Genomic DNA, 21,495 nt, shown 5'->3' with positions numbered 1-21,495 from the left:
AACAAGAAAAACCTACGCACTGTGGCTTGCCCTAGGTTTAGAGAGCTAACCGGGAAAACCCAACGCACTGCCCGACAAAAAGCAACCTCTTGGCTCAGTAAAAATGCTTACAACTTATATTTAATTCTCTTTGTATAACAATTGACTACTTGTAAGTACAAAACGACGTGGAAGTAATTGAAAGTGAAATTGAACGGTACATGAAAGCACTTGGTTAACCTGCAGTTCTCCACATAATTCACATAATCACTGGCTAATTCGTATGAAACTTGAGCCTTATCGCTCGAAGAAGAAAGCTGAATTACGATACATTTGACTGGTGTTGAAAGCGAGTTCCCATATTTCACAGCAAGAGAGCAATGAATGTTCATCCTTTCATAACATTCTACGTTCGTGAGATTTGATTTTAATAGTCTATATTAAACACAAATATGTACAACTTTCAGCCATTATTTTTTCCTGGGGCTTGGCTCGGAACCTCGTAAAGTGAGGATGACTGTGAAGTAATTGGTGCAATGATGACAATGAAGAAGGAAAACTGGAGAACGCCGACAGAAACCCTAGCGCCCGCTATGTCCATAAAAATCCATTCGTGACTCAGACGGAGATGGAACCCGGGTCGCCACGATGATAGGCAGTATGAGATTTGATTAGTAGTAGTAGTAGTAGTAGTAGTAGTAGTAGTAGTAGTAGTAGTAGTAGTAGTAGTAGTAGTAGTAGTAGTTGTAGTATCATTCTCTCATGAACTTGGAAAACGACCTTTGAGCAGTCATTCGAAATATCGATCTCGATTATTGTTGTGTTCAAAGAGGCAGTCACATACATTTTACTAAACAGATATGAAATATATTCTTCAATATTTTAAATTAAATGAATTTAGTTATACGCCTTATAAATGAAATATTATGTCAAATTTGTTTGCTTGAACTTTTGCAGAGAGAGGCAAGGAAATCATGAAACGGTCTAAGTGAGGGGGTGTAAGGTATAAACGTTTGGGAACCTCTGATATACAGAGTGTTTCCGGGCTAGTGTTACAAACTTTCAGGGATGGTGGGGAAGGGCACATGTATCAATTTGAGATAAGGAACCCTGGTCCGGAAATGACTGAGTCGAAAGTTATAAGCAAAAATAGTTGTGTGGAAATTAAATAATTTTATTCCTCTGTACGCCTTACTGTATTTATGTGTATTTATCTGTACATCGTATACATTCCTGTACTGTATTCACAACAGGTGTTTAAAGTTGCGTCCCCCAGCTTCGATGCAGGCATAACATCGTCGCACAAGGTTCTGACGTAACCTTTGGAACAACCCCGGTTTTGTTCGAACATTGTCACAGGCAGCGAGAACTTGTGCTCGGAGATCCTCTTCCGTGTCGACTGGTGTCTCATACACAAGACTTTTCACATAACCCCACAAGAAGAAATCAAGAGCGGCCAGATCAGGTGAACGAGCTGGCCACGAAACAGGACCTCCTCTCCCTATCCACCTTTCAGAGAACGTCGTACACAGGTGGTCACGAATAGTATGTGCGAAGTGGGATGGGGCTCCATCATGTTTGAACCACATACGTTGACAAACATCCAGTGGGATATGTTCCAACAACTCGGGGAGTACGTCTCTCAAAAACGGAATACTGTAGGTAGACAACGTAAACAACGTCAGATGAATACGGTATGTATAAGATGACAGATAAATACACATAAATAAGGTGTACAGAGGAATAAAATTATTTCATTTTCACAGAATTATTTTTGCTTATAACTTTCGACTCAGTCATTTCCGGACCAGGGTTCCTTATCTCAAATTGATACATGTGCCCTTCCCTATCATCCCTGAATGTTAGTAACACCAACCTGTATAGGTACTGGTACCAACACCATGATGCGAAAGGTTAGACGAAAGAAGGGCCATAGGAAGAAGGAATGAAGAAGACGAAGTTGATTATGATGATTTCTTTGGCGTCATTAAGAACCCAATCCTTTTCCATGCATTTATAATGATTACAGTATGCAAGTCTTTGAAAGAGAGCGGATGTTCTGCAGCTACTGAATTTGTATTGCCTGTTTTCACAGTAGTCGGAAACATACCTTTTCTTTTCCAATAGACCATTCACGTCTCATAACGGTGCAGTAGCCAAGTACGTAAGCAAGACAGGACAAAAGAAAGCTAGAGATCATCTATTGTTATTGACAAGGCTTGGGGCTAATAACTCAGCCCTTTCTGTGCTGCTGATTCTGAATGGCTGAGTTGCAACGTGTGCGACACAACAGAACAATACAACTGTGAAATCTCAAAGAAGAAAAAGACGGAGGCGATTTTAAATTACTTTTAAAATGTAGCGTTACTGAAATACTTGTGTTTACTTTTATTTAGATTTGTGTACAGCTTAAGATCTCAAACTGGGAATAGGAAAAAAACAAAATATAACAGTTCTGACCAATCCAATATGACAGTTGCAGAAAAGCAAAAAGATGACGTTCATGTTTGTCACCAACTACATTCAACGATATGAGAACCCCCAGAAAGTATTCTCAAAATAGAGAGACTACATCACAAGAATTTCAATTAAAAGAAGTTAAAAATGTTCTCCACCTCCACCCTATGTTCTTTTTCTCATCTTTCTTCTTCCCCTGCTTCCGTTCTTTTTTTCTGCTAGTTTTCCTATTATTCAATTTAAATTTCTTAGTTCTTTCCTATTTCTTCTTCTATGCCTTATTGAAGTCCTTTTATGTTCCTATTCTTTTTTGTTAACATTCCCCTCCTCTCGTTTCCTTCTTCATCTTCTTCTTCTTCTTCTTCTTCTTCTTCTTCTTCTTCTTCTTCTTCTTCGATTCCACACATATACAGTTATTCCATAAGCTTCTCCAGCGCTTTCTTGGTCTTCTCTAACTCTTTTGCTTGCAAGCTTGTAGTTACAAATTATTTGAGTTTTGTTTCGTAATTTCATGCGTACTGTCTTCATTTTAGATTACAATACAGTTCATCATTTTGCCGTTTGTGACATTCTTTAAAGTTTCTTATTATGGGTAAGAATACTGTATAAGTATGATTTTTATGGTCCATCACCACTCAAGTGTTGTGCAGTTACCTATCGAAAACATTTAACAGCTCAGTGATTCTTCATTATTGTACAGTTACTAACATTACTGAAGAGTGAAACATTTTATTACACATAGATCATTATTCGAGTGACATACAAGCGAGATGTAATCCAATCATAATATTCCAAGATAAGCACCTACAGACAAGATAACTAAGATATTCTCATTAACTGCTAAGCTAACCCTGCCAGCGAGTCACATATTGAGATGCTCCTAGCACATGACAATCCTTTCCCATGTCACTGCACCGCGAAATATTCGTAGGATGGCAGTAACACAACATTAGCACCATTGCGATCAGAGGAAATTCAGTGTCCTTTCACTCATAATATCAGAATTAGTGAGTTCACAGTACCACCAACACAAATTCTTTTCACCATTGCAGATAATAGTTGCAGACAATTTTCAATTGAAATATGGATTTTCCATTTCATTTTTCTGTAACAGTTAATTGTATCAACTGACCAGAATGTACCAGTAAATGCGATTGTTTGCCTCTTGTCCTTTCTTGTAAGTACTGTAGGTCTATACTGTGCGAGTACATGTCATACAGCCTTGGTGGTACGCGTATAAACAATAATTCAAAATCATTTCGTATTAATACAACTGGTGATTTTTCTCGGTTCACGAATGTTGAATTTATATTAACAGAAGTTAATAATTCTTTATCAAAATGAAAAAGAATAAATATTATTATTTTAATGTTTAAGCACTTGATATGTTATCATTCACCGTAGAATAACTTTGTCCCTGCAATAAAATGGTGAGATTGAAATTTATTTTAATTGTATGCGAAGGAAGATATTATGTATTAATGTTTCAAATATTTGTTATAATGAATTGTTATGTATGTGGGCTTGTAGGTAATGTTTCACATTTCGCTGTGGCTTCGTAACACAACCTCATAGTTTTACAATCTTCATGAACTTATATTCTGTACGAATTAGTTTCCAAATTGATGTTAAGAGAATCTCTCTATTTATCCTCTCTAACAGCCAATTTATGTTTCAGAATAATTTCTGTCACCGTATTCCAATCTCTGTAATATAGGGACAGAACTCAGTTAATTTCCTGACCTTCAAATAAAAGTAAACTCCAGTTAGTGATATTTATGCTATCGGTCCTAAGAAAATCTGTCGGCCACCACAGATTCCTTACACGACTCGCCGGGAATTAAATCCTGGATTTGAGGCATGGAATTCCATTCGGATAACGTTGCCCTTTGATTGTTTGTCATAATCCAAAGCATTTTCAAACTTCACTCTGCCTACAAATGCATTTTGCTACATTTTTATGTAAAACAATTAAGCTTCTCATCAGCCAGAATCTATTAATTGAATCTCACCCCCTCCAGTTCACATGCATTCGCGACGCAAAGAGCAGAGACTCTACTATTACTATTCTAGTTAGTTTAAAATGTAGTCAAACGTTATTCCTTAGAAATTTAACCAACGTCGACAGAGTCTTTCAATTTAATTGGTGATTTAATTTACTGTGTATAAAGCAAAGGGTAGAAGCAGTGCTGATATACTCGCTGTTCACTGAATGTCAATTTACGTTCAACAAATAATAATAAAAAAAATTGGACTCAGCTACACATTTTGTTTTGTTTTCCAGTTAAAAGTTGGACGGGAGGGTGGGAAGGGGATGAAATGGAAAGATTAATTAACGTGTAATTATTTTTGTTGAGGAAGAAGCAAAATAAAGGGAACGAGAAAAAAACTTCATTCGCACCATCGCAGAAAACTAATTAAGGGTTCCATGCTAAAACAGTTTAGGTTTGCCGTCATACATCAGTTTCAGAACAGGGGAATGTGCAGGGGAACTCTCTTTCCACGGTACTCTCCTTGTATTAAGCAACCAAAGCATAATTTTCACGACGTAAAGATAAAGCTATTCCTAGTTTAAGATGCTGCTGTTATGCGACGATTGTCAGATATTATTTATTAATAGCAGCGTCGTGAAAGTGACGTAATAAGAGAATTCTGTCCTTTCGTTTTCCCCCCTCCATCAATTGATCCATTCACACCCATTCAAACAAATGCACCCCCACCATCAATTGATCCATTCACACCTATTCAAATATATGCACCATCTCTTTTTCCTCTTTTTTCATCCACCAATTTAATCATCCATTCATCCGTCCATCTAGCACTCACACACTCGTTCACCTATTCATCTGCTCTCTATTTACTCACTCACTCATCCACTATTCCATTCATCCGTCTATTCACCCATCCATCCGCCCATCAGTCCATCCATTCGTCCATTAATTCACTCGTCTGTATGTTCATGCATGCTTCCATTAGTCTACCCGTCAATCCATCCATTTCATGGTTGAGACTGCAAGTAGTTTGACTTCAGTTTTTTCTGAGTCTTCCTATAGTTCTCTCCTCAATTTGTCTGAGTTTTGGTATTTCTTCGGTGTAATTTCATTCTTTGAAAAAGTGGTGATTTTCAGAGAATTTCATTCAATTCGAAGTACCATTTCATTCAATTCTTTGCACGATGATGTCCGGTCTCATTTTAGTTTTAGTAGTTGCTAGGAACTTTCAACTTTCCTAGTAATCGAGCCCCAATAAGTGGATTGGTCGTGGAGGACCCATCATAGCCTATTTTTATTACGTAACCAAAGCGCGCCTACAAGCTTCCTGGCTCTCAATCTACTTCATCTTTATTTGGAGGGGATTTTATACAGTACTCATTCTTTTACACAACACCGTTTAGATGCTGAAATGCTCAGGTAACTTGCTGAACAAGGTTGCCATCGAATTAGTCTGGCATCTTTAGTTTTGAACAGGCGAGTTTTGCATTAAGGCACTGAGACTAAAAGCTCATCTTAGAAATTTCCTGTAAAGGTTAACGTTTTTTAATGGCAAAAATAAATAAAACTTGGAGTCAAAGCGATTTTGAACATAAGTTTATGTGAATTCTGCAATATAATTTTTTGGTCCTAAATCCACTGCTGAAGTGTTATTAACTATCATGTATGTATGTATGTATGTATGTATGTATGTATGTATGTATGTATGTATGTATGTATGTATGTATGTATGTATGTATGTATTATATTGCATCAATAACTACTGTATGTATAATAATAATAATAATAATAATAATAATAATAATAATAATAATAATTTATTTTGCATACAACACTATAGTCTTTTTTATTTCTTATAAAATTGCAATGCAGTTTGGGGGTTCGACTGTAAATATTTTAGAGATCGCTAGCAAGAAAAGATTGAATACCCTGATCTATGGAAATATATATATCTATACTTCGCTCCATAATGTCTTACAGGAGAAGTAAACATTGTCGGTAGAGGAGGAGAGAAATATAATTGGAACTGAACCAATGGCAGAGGTCTCATTCCAGGCTTGTCTTGAAGTTGGCGGGGGTAGAACGCTTCAGCTCGCCCAACTTTAAATAAATGAGACCTCTGTCATTGGTTGAACAGCAATTATACAGTACTTCTCTCCTCCTCTGCTGGCAATGTTTACTTCTCCTATCAGACATTATGGAACGAAGTATAGTTTGTCGGTCTCGAAAGAGCCTAAAGAGCAGGACGGGTGTCCGGCAGATGTGTTTCAATGCCATGCGATGAACTCAGCGGACTCACCTACTTGCGGGAGTGAAAGTTACGTGGGCTTGATGACCTCACCGGCCATGCGGCTGCACCACGAAACTGGGTTATCATCGTCCTTTCAGAGCAGCTGCACACGTTTTTGCAAATGAGCAGACTTCGATGTTTGTGGATTAGAAAAATCAGCATTCAATTTAATGAAGAAATAAGCTATATTTTCACGTCATATAACTTTGAATTATTATTATTATTATTATTATTATTATTATTATTATTATTATTATTATTATTATTATTATTATTATGGATACAAAATTGCAGATCATAGCAAGGAACAAAACTGAGTCGACGACTAAAAGAGCACAGAAAACAGTAGAAAAGCATGTGACAAATCTATGATCGAAAAGAACAAAAACACAGCATTGTAAAGATGAGAATGAGTAAGATTACTGCTACGGAAATGAAATTTGTAAGGAGAGCAGTAGGAAAAACCAGAAGAGATAGAATCAGAAATGAAACAATCCTAGAAGAGGCTAGACAGAGGAAAGCTATGAGCATAGTAGTGGAGGAACGCCAACGTCATGAGAATGGGAGAGGAAAGGGAAGCAAAATAGATTTTTGAAATGAGAGTGGAAGGAAGATATGGAAGAGGAAGATCACATATAACATGGGAGGACAGAATTGAGAGAATTGGACAGAAACTTGGGAAGAGAGTGGAAGAAATGAAGAAATTGAGTAGTAATAGACAAGAGTGGCAGAGGTGGATAGACCGAGGTTACCCCGACGCTTGACAGCATAAGGGATGGAGGAAGAAGAAGAAGAAGAAGAAGAAGTAAAGATGAGAACAGAATATAGCTTAAACGAAAATATCACAACAAAGAACAGACCAAAAAAGGAGAGCACAGAGCAGAAAAGTACGTACTCGATCGTTGTAGAACGAAACAGCGCAATATACATTAAATGAAATAGAATAACAAAACAGACTATAAAAGAAGATACTAGCATAAAACGGAGTACAAAATAACGAAATAGGACAGAATAGAACAAAACAGCACAGCCTAGAAACGAACATCACAGTACAGAACAGGAAAAAGAGACAATCACATAATAGGTCAGGATAGAACAAAAAAACAGCACATCTTAGAAATAAAAAGGAACAGATTGGAGTAAAAACAATAGCGTAGAAAAGGAAAAATTTACGCAACAGAACAAAGTCGAACAGCAAAACAGTTAGCATAGGAAAGAATATCATAGAACAGGACAAAAAAGAAGAGAAAATACACTTAACAGAATATTGTAGAATAACAAAAAGCACAGCAGAGAGGAGACAGGAAGAGAACAGCACACAGCAGAAGAAAATAAAAAGCAATAGCTAAAGACAGTACAGAATACCAATATAAAAAGAACAGAAATTAAAATATCTCAAAATAAAGTAATAAAGTGGGGAAGAAAAATACCACAAGACATCACACAATTCAAAAAAGCAGACCAAAACACCACGGCAAAGAATAGGAAATAAAGAGAAAACTTAACATACGATATAGGGAAATAAAAACAGCACAAGAAAAAGTAGAGTACGAACAATACAACATAGGAAAGAATAAAACGGAATAGGACAGAACAAAGCAGAACAGAGAAGGACAGAAAAGTAGAATCGAGTCAAATAGAAATCAACTGAAGAGAACGAAGGGACATTGCGGAAAAAAGCACAATAGAAGTAATACAACACAGAGAAGAAAAACAGACCAGAACATTACAAGACAATAAGACAGCAACTGGAACAAGGTCCTATTATTCGTGTTCTAATCTGTTTTACTGAAATAAGGGAAAGACAAATGTAAGCCAGTTGAGAATCTACACCCATTCATATGATGTACGTCAATTATATTGGGTAAAGTTTACTTGTGAGGCTACTGATTCAAGCGTATGTTTTGTGGTAGAACAGTGAAAATTTAATTCAAGTTCCCTTTTACTCATCATTACTAACTAAAGGTGTGAAGGTTTCGAGAGAGGACCCTTGAAATGTATTGTTAATTTTGCCTACTGTGTAATGAGCCAGACTATCCAAAGATTGTAGCGTCTTGCATTTGTAAATAAAGAAACCATGTTAAATATGAGTGAAAAGGCATTCCAAGGTCAAGGCAGAAGACTTCCCGGTACACCCATTGGCAGATTCACACTTAAGTGTCCTTTGCTATAACTGAAGATGACACATCAATGGCCGTGACGTAAGACTCACATCACCATGACGGTTATGTAACAGAACTCTGCACTTGCAGCCAAAATTATGTCACGTTCCATTTCCATATAAGGACATGATTTTGTAAAATGCATGAAGGAACGAGTTTATGAACACACCCTGACTTACTGGTATGGAAAACTGAACCAACAACTCAATCCAAAAGTATGAACGAAGTCTGCAAGAAACGGGATGCGAGGTGATTGAGTATTGCTTTCATATTACCATATTTTTATGGCCTGAAAATACCATAATGGTGTTTCGTAACCTTCATTAACGCTCTCGTAAATGTTAAGACATTATTATAAATCTTCATCTCAATCATTTACATAGAATAAGAGTAAATGAAGCAGTACTGCATTAACATTTGAAATTCAGCGTGTAATCACAGTCTAGTACACACAGTCACGAAGCTCAATACTTAGTAAATATGCATCAATAGATAGTTGCTAACCACTAGGATCGCTAATATCGCCTCATTACAGACAATGCGAAATAGTACCGGCACAGTCTATTGTTCCTAGCACCCTCACAACTCAAGCTGCATGATTGTATATTCTAGACTGTGGTGTAAGGATAATGGCTGAAAATAATATGTACCGGTACTTATAATTTTTCATTAACGCTAGATTTACAACTACAGAAGTTTTGGATATCGGGATATAAAATGAAATAATGAAACAGAAATGAGGGAGGAATGGTTGAATGGAAATGGCAGAAGAAAAACCTAAGCCAATTCTTATTAAACTCAACTACAAGATGTATATGGAACTCAAACGGTTTAACGCCAATATTGTTTGTACCAGTATCAGAAGTAGCCTATATTAAGATACAACATCAGTAGGGGGCAGATGCTGATGAAAAATCATCCTCTTATTTTTCACATTAGGACGATGCCTATTAATATACAAATCCTTTCTATGTTAATATCAGCGTAAAAAAGTAATTTCTTATATTGCATTTTTTATGTTTTCGAACTAATAGGTCATTTTCATATTTTTTCAGCATTTTTTGGCCATTTTAATACTTTGAAGAACTTTTAGATCATTTGAATGCATTTTACTTTCTTCTTTACTGATAGGTCTATTAAATCATTTCCTAACCAAATAGATCATAGTAATTACCTACTGAATAAGTGAATAACAGTGAAGTTTGAGTTTTATAGTTTGGAACAGACTCTAAAGTCTATCCCTCATTCCACTGAAGGCTTCACTTCACAACGGAAGTAATATAAAATGCTTGACAACAGCTTAGTTTAAGTGAGGACTTCGACCGCTACTGTTCTTTTGTCGGTACGAAGGTGTCTTTAGAATTTATGTTTGGAAGGGGGAAAACTTTCACCATGTCTAGGAAAGAACGTTGTGTCCTCAACATGGTTCAAAAGGAATATCTACTGTAGTAGACAGTATTTTTAACACAAAGATTGCAAGAATGCACGCTGCGCTCACAATTTGTTTTGTCATTAACACTCCCTCATCTGGAAGATCTGGTAACAAAAGTGAAGCGCAGAAGGAGAAGGAGACGGAGAATGAAGGCACTAACATGGACCACCCCTGATTGAAACACACTGTAAACCCTCATTAAAATCTATAGTTTTCCCTTAAAACCTTCATTTTGTTGCATGTTCTTTTCCTTTATCTTAGTCAAATTCCTGGAAGTTGCCTCCTCACTCCGAGATCTGCAGGGCAGTCATTAAAACAAGGTGACTAAGTTTTAAGAAGTTGTGGTGCGAGTACGGTGAATAATGTTTAAATGTCATTTTCTTTTAATTTCATGTCATTTTTCCATTAGTTTAAGGGCATTTTAATGATCATTTTAAGTAGATTTTTAGGTCATCAATATCCGCCCCCTAATCATCGTCAGTTGAAGCAGCAAAATCGGAAAGATGAAAGTGGCTTCGTCAAAAAATACCACGAAACGAATAGATTTATCATCGTTTTCAATTAAAGTCAGCATACTTATGCAGACATTTCTTCGTAGCACTTTGTCCTCTGGTTTTAGGGCTAGCAGCAACTGTAGTCGGTACGGATGAAATCGCAACCGCTTGCGAAGAATCTTACCCTACAATTAGTGTACCATTTACGGATTGTAGGCCCACTGGGTGGATCTGCACCAAACTTTTCTCTTTCCACTGGTGCCTATTTTCATGTACCTCAGATTCATAGAACGTAAATTACATGTGCTCGAAACCGGAAAGCTCTTTTGTAGGAGCCCTGTTATATAGCGTCTTTCATAAGCATTATGCGTGCAAAGTTCGGTCAAAATCGGTCACCTACGTAGAAGTTATCGAGGAGAATCATATAATATGCAAGCTTAGTGCAAACTTACAAAAACTCGATATGTACAAAAATAGCATGCAAATATATATATTTTCCTATTTATTTATTTTTTTTTAATTTGTTATTGAACATAACAGGGAAAGTCCAATACAATGTTCAAGATTGACAAAGTAATTTATAAAACATAAACAAGGAAAAAGGAAACATACTATGAAAATGTTTGTAAAATATGCGTAAATTTATCGACGGCATGATTTAAAAAGCAATGTATGTCCATAATATTTTTCCATGTGTTGTAGAATGTTGCATGCAACAACATTTTGCATATAAATTAAGCTTCATAAATTGGCACAAGCGTGTGATAAAAGTGTGACATCACTCAAGCAATAAAAAGTTACTTTGTTAAGTCTACAACGTAAAATATTTGCATATGGAACACCATTTAGGATGTATGACACGGAGAAATGTTACCTATCTCTCATAAGTGACATGAGAGTATGCAGTTGTAATAAACATAATAATGCTGAGTAAGCATTGCTATTAACAAGCAAGATGCCATACATACCAGAATTACATGTTAACAATGCGAACAGAAATTAAAAAAAAAAAAAAAAAAAACGCGTAAAATGTATACGTACATAGTTCTCGCTTTATTGTCAAGGAGTCAGGGATTAATTGGACAATTTTGAGAGCTCCGAGCCCATAGGCAACTTGTCTCAACCCGAAGTACATCATAAAAATGGAGGGACTTGAATTTTGGAGGTGATTGTACTGTAGACTACATGTCGTCGGTTTACAAGCAAACCACATTAAGCCAAAAATATTACTTCTGAGAAAAAGGCGTATATAGGCCTAAAGTACATAATGTGTATAAACTTAGAACTGAAAAATGAAATCCATATAAAGAGAAACAACTTACTAAAAGTAATATTTTGAGAATTCAGTTTTGTCAAGAGCTTTCAAAACGTCTTTCTCTCAAAGGTAATATTTTTGACTTAACGAGTTTTGCTTGTCCGGGGAGGCCCTCCATGTCCTTGTGTGGTCAAAAAAGTATGTATGTGATCCATAGATTAATTCCTCTCCCGACAGGTCGCGGCCCTGTAAGGTCCGGGTGGCGTGGGTCGTATAATTAGAACCTAAAAGGGAGAGGTTAAACTAAAGGAAAGAAGAAGTGTTTTGCTTGTAAAGCGGCGATATACGAGAGACAGGAATGTTGGGTTGTCTATTTGTCCATACATTACACAATAAGTAGCATTACTATAGTCTAGGCAATTGAGACATTTTTTTCGCGCTATCCTAGCCCATATGATACATTTTAACGTCTCTCTTAAAGTATGTACAGAAAGTATGGAATGATTGATTGTAATTAGTTATTTTAATGCTCCTTTTAAATTGAAGATTATTCAGAGATAATGGAAATATGTTTTCAATCGTAATTCCTTGTTTAACGCTCCTTCTAAATTAATAACACCAGTTCAAAAATGATGGATTAAATGTACTTCAACAAACTTTCAGCTTCATATTCCGTTTAAATTATGGACATCATTCGAAAGTGATGAAATGATGAATTGTAAAATAAAATTGTATTTATTATGTCTCTTTTAAACTAAAGACACTGTCCAGACATGATGGAGGAAGAGTGGATTATGATGTTTGACGGAGTTCATAATGAAAGTAAACAAACTGCGCAACGCCCAGCGACCAATCCTGGAATACGTAATTCAATATTGTTGATAGCAACATACTTGGACGATGCTATATTGCCCGGTCTTGAAACCTGGCACGTATATTTCCATATATCAGCAAGGTCAAGCACTAACCAATATAATGACGCATGCAAACAGCTGTCGCTCCGTTTAGCCTGTTTCGTTTGGTTTTGAAGCCTGTTATGACCACATCGCTAACAAAAGCGAAATTGCACATACATTTTAGTTACATATTCTCCTTAAGATGAAGCTAGTGTTACCTTTACTTCCTCCTAGTCCTTTTATCTCGTCTCTCTACACAGATGCGGCAAAGAAAGATACTATACTGTATTATTCTGAAAGGTTTCTTCTTTGAAGAAAAAATGACGCAGAACATTAATACAATGAATTTCACGTAAATTGCAATTCTGTGCTATTTTAAATAGACCGTTTCAAATATTATTATGAACGTTCAAGAACTAGGCAATTTGTCTAATTCCATTCACACTTTTTGAAAGGGGAAAAAAACATTACCAATTCACAAGTAGCGTGAGTCTGTAATCAAGAGATCATGATGGTACGGTACAAGGTTAGCATGTCTGGCCGTGAAACGAGCGGGTCCGGATTCAAATTCTGGTTAGGATACGTTACCTGATCGAGGTTTTTTTTACAATGGTTTCTCTCAACTCATTAAGAGCAGATGGTGGGTAACTTTCCGCGATAGACCCTGAACACATTTCGCTGACATTATCACTTTAATTTCACTCTACATGCTACAAAACTATCGCAATTAATGAAGCGTCGTAAAATAAATCAATTAAATCAATAAAAAAATCCTGGAGCAATGTCATACCTTAAGAGATTTTGTATATACTCATATAACTTTTATTTCCTTCAACAGTTCTGCCGTTTTATATAAGCAGTGGCTCATACTTATTGGCAATTAACAAAATGTGTCCACAGAATAAGAAACTGCACATATTGTACTCTAGATTCTACAGACACGCTATACAAGTATTCACATGGTAGGATCCACGTGTCGGACGGATGATAGCAAAGAAAGCCGGCAAACCGCAGTACAAAACACATGTACCGCAAGAATTAAATAAACCAGACAAGAAAAGGTAAGTGCGTTATTGTCAATGGTTTCAGGTTCTTTTGTCAAGTTCAGAGGTTTTCCTTGAGAGAGCAAACACTGATGTTTACAGCCGAATGTTCATTAAATTTATGAAACAAGTTGGCACCAACTTGAACGAAGACTACTTCCAGGGCGATAGCGCAAGCCATAAGTCCTAGTCCTTGAAACTCATAACCAGCTTCTTTGTTGACCACACAATTTCATAGAACCTTTGAGTCTCATATCACTGGATCTAACCTCTCCAAAGTTTTTCCTTTGGGAATGACTTAAGGACAGAGTGTATAGAAATCATGCAAAGACACTTTCTCAGCTCTGAGGAAACATCAGGAATAAAGTCAACAGCATTGACTACCGTACACATTCAGCGAACGTTGCACAACATAAAGCTGTGGGTACAATTCAGTTTGGGTGAAGGTGGAAAACAACTTCAACACTGAGGAGGATAGTTCTGAGTCTCACACAATCACTGTGGGTTCAGAAATGAATACTCCAACAATGAGGAGGATAATTCTGAGTCTCACACAATCACTGTAAGTTCAGAAATGAATACTCCAACAATGAGGAGGATAATTCTGCCTCTTCCACAATTACTGTGGGTTCAGAAGTGAATACTCCAACATTGAAGAGGATAATTCTGAATCTTCCGCAATTACTGTGGGTTCAGAAGTGAATACTCCAACAATGAGGAGGATAATTCTGTCTCTCCCACAATTACTGTGGGTTCAGAAGTGAATAATCCAACACTGAGGAGGATAATTCTGAATCTCCCGCAATTATTGTGGGTTCAGAAGTGACTCCAACACTGAGGAGGATAATTCTGTCTCTCCCACAATTACTGTGGGTTCAGAAGTGAATACTCCAACACTGAGGAGGATAATTCTGAATCTCCCGCAAATTATTGTGGGTTCAGAAGTGACTCCAACACTGAGGAGGATAATTCTGAGTCTCTTACAATTACTGTGGATTCAGAAGTGAATACACGGCTTTTTTCTCCACTTCCCTACAAAATTTTAGCATGACTTCCTCCGGGAGGAAAGTAAAGCTGTGGGATTTGTGTCGTAAATTTACGGCACATAAAACAATTGACAAAATTCATCGTGATTTCCCATCCTCCCTGAATTTTAACGCTGTATAACTATGTAGTTGAACACGTTAAATAAAACATTACAAACATGTGAAGAACAATACTGAATCATCTGGGCATGCACTGTTGTTTGTCAAACTGATACATTATCTTGGGAGTCAGTGCGTGCTTGCCGGTCACAGATAAATGAGTATCATCACAATGTATAAAGGGGCATGGCCTCCCAGAGTTCTGATGTTTTCTTTTTTCCTCTATTAGGACCACAACTCGCCAGTTCTGTTCAGTAACAAATGGTGCTTAATCCAGTTGTTTATATGTACAGAGAAATGGTTTCTCACATCGGAGAACCAGGGTGGAATCCCGACTAAAAAAAAGTAGAATTCCTGGCAGATGAAAACGGTAATTATAATAAAATTTTCCATTTGTCTGCTTTCAATTACAGAGTTCTAAGAAAGACATTGGCTTAGTAAATTAATTATTTCTTCTTTTTGTTCTTCCGCCTTCATGGGTAGGCACTTATTCATTTCCAGTCTCACACCCATACCATTTCTTTTATCTAGGTCTTTATTCTCTAAATGTATATTTTATTTACCTTCATTTCAACTAATATCTTCGATTTTATATGCTGGAACCTAAATATTTATTTGCAGAAACTGTGATTAACTCGTTTATAATTTAATTATTTTTATTCCGTTTGTACGCTGCTTCATGACTCTCATAAATATCATTTCCGCCGCCTAAGTGAAAAAAAATATTTCTTGTAAAGTTACCAGGTGTATTTATATTCATTAGAAGCCATTTACGACCATTATTTTGAGAAAGTAGAGCTGTTTTTACTTTTTCTATTCAGAGTCGTTCGAATTGCTTCACAAACTGATAATGGTACAGTTTAGAAATGACAGGTATACCAATCAACGCCGTTGGTAATGATATACTACGTTGTCACTCAAATAAAATCAATTTTAAAATAGACCATACCAAAGACTTCATAGATTCTGTCCGGAAAAAAATTACGGCCCATTTTGGTGAAAATGTGCCAGGTGACAGAGCTGGATAGGCCTTCATAAAAACAATTTTCTTGCCAGTTTTTCGTCTAGACACTCTCGTTACTATTATTCTTATATGTCTCTTATGACTACTTACAGCATATCAAGTAGAACAGGATATTAATACACAGAGTTTTCGTACAGTTATCGAAGTGGTTCTAAGCTCCATAATGTTTTCGATTGGACCTGACCAGGACACAACGGTAGACATCCATATGAGACCATAAGTTACAACACAAGACAAAGAATACAAGATCTGTCCCAAAGGGCCATTTAGCTGCTAGGATTCGAAGCCGGAAATTGTAGCTAGAAAAGCCACTACTTGAACTAAAGTAAAGTAATAGAGTGATACAACAAGATTGAAAGTTATATTGTATGTTCATGAATAATTCAAGATAAATGGACGCAATCGACTAACCGACGTTTCCAAATCATGAGTGGCATGGCAATGGAATCTGTAATAAGCAGGGAAAGGAAGTTCATGCCCTAAAACCCCTAAAGAATGTGTATGCATTTATGCCGTAAAATAGATAAATATGCTACAAAATATGCATTACCATTCTGAGATTATTTTAGCAGAATAATAAGGTATAGGTAACTTACGTTTAGTCTATGGATTTTGAAGTGCTTGCCTCATTGCTGAATGCTCCATTTATGCTGTTACAGTTCACAACTAAGCAGTGACATGTTTTCTATTGTCATTCTTCGCCTGTTGTCTCTCAGCATAGCTTTGTAGCGCGAAAAACTTCGTTGTACGTCACAAGAAGTAAGAGGGGCTTGCACAAAAGCTGTGAGCTGTTCTATAGAAAATGTTGTTGATTTTTGGGGTGTTATTTTTTTTTTTCGAGAATATCTTCAATTTCTTTAAGTTGATATTAGCCGGGGTTTTTGGAAAGAATATTTGCTTGTTTTCTCGTTCACTTTATCTCCTACATTTTCTGGAACTGATGTTAAACTGGATATTGTTCTATCGAAATCTGCTAAAGACTGCAGTAAAGGAATACCAATTGCTAACTTGAGAGGCTCCCTATGAGGGCGTCATCGTCATTCAAAATTCATAACATAAATTAGTCGTATTTACGAGGTTACACACTTTTAAAAATGAGGGAAAGACAAATAAACATACATAATATGCAGTTTCCCTGCATAAATGTTAAACTATGATGCTTTTATAAATAAAGGCAAAAATATGCACTTTTATGCACAATACAAGTAATATCATTATATTCAGACATTTGTGTTTCATGTATATAATCTTTCAGTATATTCACACAACGATAGAGAACAAATATTCAAATGCATGAACTTCTTTTCCCTAGTAATAAGTTTCCAAATAGCTGGAAAACCCAAAATCATCGAACCCAAATATCGTGAAAGCCTGAAATATTTAGATTTTTTGGCTGTGCTTCAGGTGGTTAGAGGTTGAAACCAGCCCTGCTTACTAGTCGTACAGTAAACGAATAACAATAAAATTTACTGTTATAAGTTCCAGTTTATAAGTAGTAACTATACAGCAATATAACACAAGCCCTACTGTAACGTTCAGATAGCTAAACCGGCAAATAAAACGTTATCAAAGAGGCAAAAATCACACTTACCGAAATAGACGGGCTTCTCGCACTTGGGACAATTTGGCATGATGATGCAGGCTCTGACAAACACGCACACCTAACTCTTCGTACACGTCTGTTCCTACCGAACACAAGTCCTTCAGTAATGGTGGGTGACTAAGTGAATGTATTATGTAGTCAGCCACTCGGCCAGGTTCTCTACTAGCATAAGAGGCTAGTGTTTATCCGGTTATGGAGGACGAAGGAGAGAGAGGAAATGAGAACCATATAAAGAGTCTGAAAGAGAGAGATATACGTCCAAAGAACATAGCAAGAAAAATCAACCACTACTACATATCACTGACAAGCATGTTTACGTTTATCACAACATTGGAATTCTAATAGGATTTACGGAAGAAATTTTCGCAACGACTTTTGATTCCAACAGCAAAGTACATAGAATAATAACAACTGTGAAACTTTATACAAGCTATTAAAGCAGGCAAACATGTTTACTAGACCTCGACGATAGAAAGTGTACGATCAGATGAGTATCACGAACTCACCGCCATTCATCCCCGGGGATAAAAACAACATTATCATTTGAGTTTCATCTGCTGTACGTAAAAATGAGATTGTTGTCGTTGGTCCAACTATCTCTTGGATCCGAAGTTGGTGAGTTCAAATCTGGACGAGGGCGTTGGATTTTAAAGGATGATAAAACCTTTAACATAGCTTCCTCAGAGAGGGAAGTAAAGTTGTTGGTCCCGTGTCGTAGATTTGTGACATATAAAAGTACACTGTTTCTGGTAGAGGATTTCACGAAACATTTGTTTGCTTTCTCGCCCACGTTGAATTTCGACAATGAATTATACTCAGCGCTTTTCGAACTGGCGGATCAAGGTCAAGCAATGGACTCCATTTGTCACGCTTGCTTACCCCATTTCTGGACCATTCTCCTCAGCTGGGATAGCCGGGATTACCAGTGCTTTAGTTCACAGTTTTCAGTTCAGTGACTCGTGCGTGGTTTGTACGTTTGTAGGTGACCTTGATCATCCAGTTCGAAATGCGTTGACAATAATAACCTACAGTATATAATTGAAAGCTTCGCTCCTAAAATAATGACTTTAGAAGGAACACTTTCAATCTTATGTAGGCCTATACACATTCATACGTATATAATACGTAGGTACACACTTTTTAAAATAAGCCAATATACATCAGGTATCACATTTCCATCACTTAACATGCGATTCATATAGGCCTAAATTACAGGGTGGAAGTGAAATAACCCTGCCGATTGAAAGGGACGATAGGGTACACTTAAATGAATGAAAATCTGTATTTTTTTTTTTTAAATGCACAGTTAATTAGAAAATTAAGTTGAAAGTTTCAACAGTCTGGCAACATCGCCGTTAACACACTGCTCTTTCTTCTCGTAATACGATGTAAGAGGTCAACGAACTTAGGTCTGTCTGTCTTAGCGAACTACCTTCCATCTCCCTTTCTGGCGACAATGTTGCGAGCTGGTCGCATCGGTCAGTGGGTTCAAATGAGTGGTTTTTAAATTAAATTTACGCGAAATCTGTCCTCACTATTGAAATCTGTCAGAGGGATAAATTATTCTTTATTAGATTTCCTATCGATATGGGCAAAAATCACTAACCTACTCGCAATAGTTACCGAATAAGAGGGTGTTAAACATTTGGGAAAAACATTTTTCTCTGAGAAAACTATGAACTTCCCACCAATATAGTATTACACTTTTTTATTACATGCAACATGAGCTATTCACTCTGAAAATCTGTAGGGTTATTTCTTTTTCACCCTATAGGTAGAACATAAATATATAAAACAAACAAACAAACAAAGTTTTAATAAATGCACAGATCTACGAAAAAGACTGTAGAGAAATGAGAAGAGTAACGAAACTAAAACTGCAGAAACTATCCTTTCGTACAGAGTGGAAGTAATATAACTGTGCAGCTCATTCCTTGGATAGAGTACAACAAGAGTTTATAATACCACATTAATCCAAAAAGAATAATTTCCTTAGAAAAAAAATAATTACTTGATAAGTACTATCCATACGATTCTGATTTTTACTCTTATCGCTAAAGAAACAGATAAGGAATGTTTTATCTTTGCAGTTTTAAAATAAAATGGACGGTTTTTTGCATATTAAATAAAAATATTAACACGTATAATTTCCTGCCATTAGGAAGTCTGGCAACCATATTGCAGTGAACACTGCTATAGCATGGCAACATTCAAAACACAGCGCTTCCGCTCTCGAGTCGTGCGTGACGTCATATTTCCACACCCACTAACTGATAACGAGAGGCGTGAGAGGTATGTTGGTCATTTTGCACTTTAAGATTGACCTGAAATACGTTAACGTAGTACGAATACAATAATGCTATATTTAACTATCTAGAGTAAACCATTCTATTCTTGTAAACCATAATGTATACTTCACCTGACATAAATTAGGAACATTAAATCCAGATGCTTGAGATGGGCAGGTCATGTAGCACGTATGAGCGAATCCAGAAATTCATATAGAGGAGTGGTCATCAGAACAGAGCACCCTGGGGCTAGCGTGTCTTACCCGCCGAGAACACACTGCACTATAGACTAATTCACACGGGGATAGTTTACAGGAATCAAGTGCTTGGAGCAAGTCGACTTTCCTTCAACTTTCCCCGTGTGATATGGTCGAGACAGTCAAGTTGTGACTTGGCGGTCAAGCAGAATTTGAGTTGACGACCCATCAACTTTTGTGTCCACTTTCCCGTCACGTGACCAACTTTTCTCCACCACTTCCCTCGTGTGAATGCTAACTTGTAGCAACTTGGCAAGTAGAAAGTTTGTAGTTTTAGGCCTATTGTCGAAATAAATTAATAATGAACGCCCCTAAGTGGAATTCCAACGATATCATAAAGTTTTTGGAAGTGTATGAGAAGTGTGAACTTGTATGGAATATACGTGACAAAGAATACCTCAATAAAAACAGCGGGAATTATTATTCCAGAAACTAGTCAGTAAACTCATGGAACAAGGTTTCGAAAACAACAAGGCGCCAATTAGCTGCACACATGCTTTAATATGTGCTGGTGGCATCTTCAGTTTTACCAAACTAAAAATGCTAGTTCACTATTGATTTTTATTAACTATAACAGAATACAAGGATTCAAACACCACTACGAATACAACATTCAGCGCGCGCTTTTTTTCAAGCATGGTTTCAAATTTAATGTCTCCGTGTGATCACAAGTATAGCATCAAGTTTAGAGACATCAAGCACTTGACTCCTGTAAACTATCCCCGTGTGGCTCGGGTTTATGGTGCAGTCGTAGCTAGCGGGTATGCTCTCTACCTCTTCCTGCTGTACGACGGGACACATGGAACGGCTCCACTTACCCTTTGGCCTTTACCTATTTCAGCGAGTGCTGACGACCACTGATATAGTGTTAGTTGAGAGGTCGGAGGGAAAAAGACCTTTGTGGAGGCCGAGACGTAGGTGGGAGGATAATATTAAAAAGGATTTCAGTGAGGTGGGATATGATGATAGAGCGTGGATTAATCTTGCACAATATAGGGACCGGTAGCGGGCTTATGTGAGGGCGGCAATGAACCTCCGTGTTTCTTAAAAGCCATAAGTAAGATACTTCGCAGGAGCCGATCTGCACTCTGCCACAGACTCAAGCAAAAATAAATTACTTAACCCCCACTCCAGTCTGACGGGTAGGATCATTTGGTTTCTGTGCACTTTGAAATGTAA

General features: G+C 36.9%; 1 protein-coding gene across 1 annotated transcript in view; it reads right to left on the bottom strand.

The window, feature by feature from the left end:
• LOC138710759 (cysteine-rich protein 1-like) overlaps positions 1 to 17,924 on the bottom strand; it is a 41,201-nt gene extending 23,277 nt beyond the window's left edge. The window contains exon 1 of the mRNA XM_069841860.1: positions 17,760 to 17,924. Within this exon, the coding sequence (XP_069697961.1) occupies positions 17,760 to 17,799 (40 nt within the window). The 5' untranslated portion in view covers positions 17,800 to 17,924. The remainder of the gene's footprint in view (positions 1 to 17,759) is intronic.
• Positions 17,925 to 21,495: the final 3,571 nt, after the last annotated feature.

The sequence above is a fragment of the Periplaneta americana genome, chromosome 12 (genome assembly GCF_040183065.1).
Source record: "Periplaneta americana isolate PAMFEO1 chromosome 12, P.americana_PAMFEO1_priV1, whole genome shotgun sequence".
NCBI classification, from domain to species: domain Eukaryota; kingdom Metazoa; phylum Arthropoda; class Insecta; order Blattodea; family Blattidae; genus Periplaneta; species Periplaneta americana.
The sequence above is the reverse complement of the archived record's forward strand: the minus strand, read 5'-3'. Positions and strand labels throughout refer to the sequence as shown.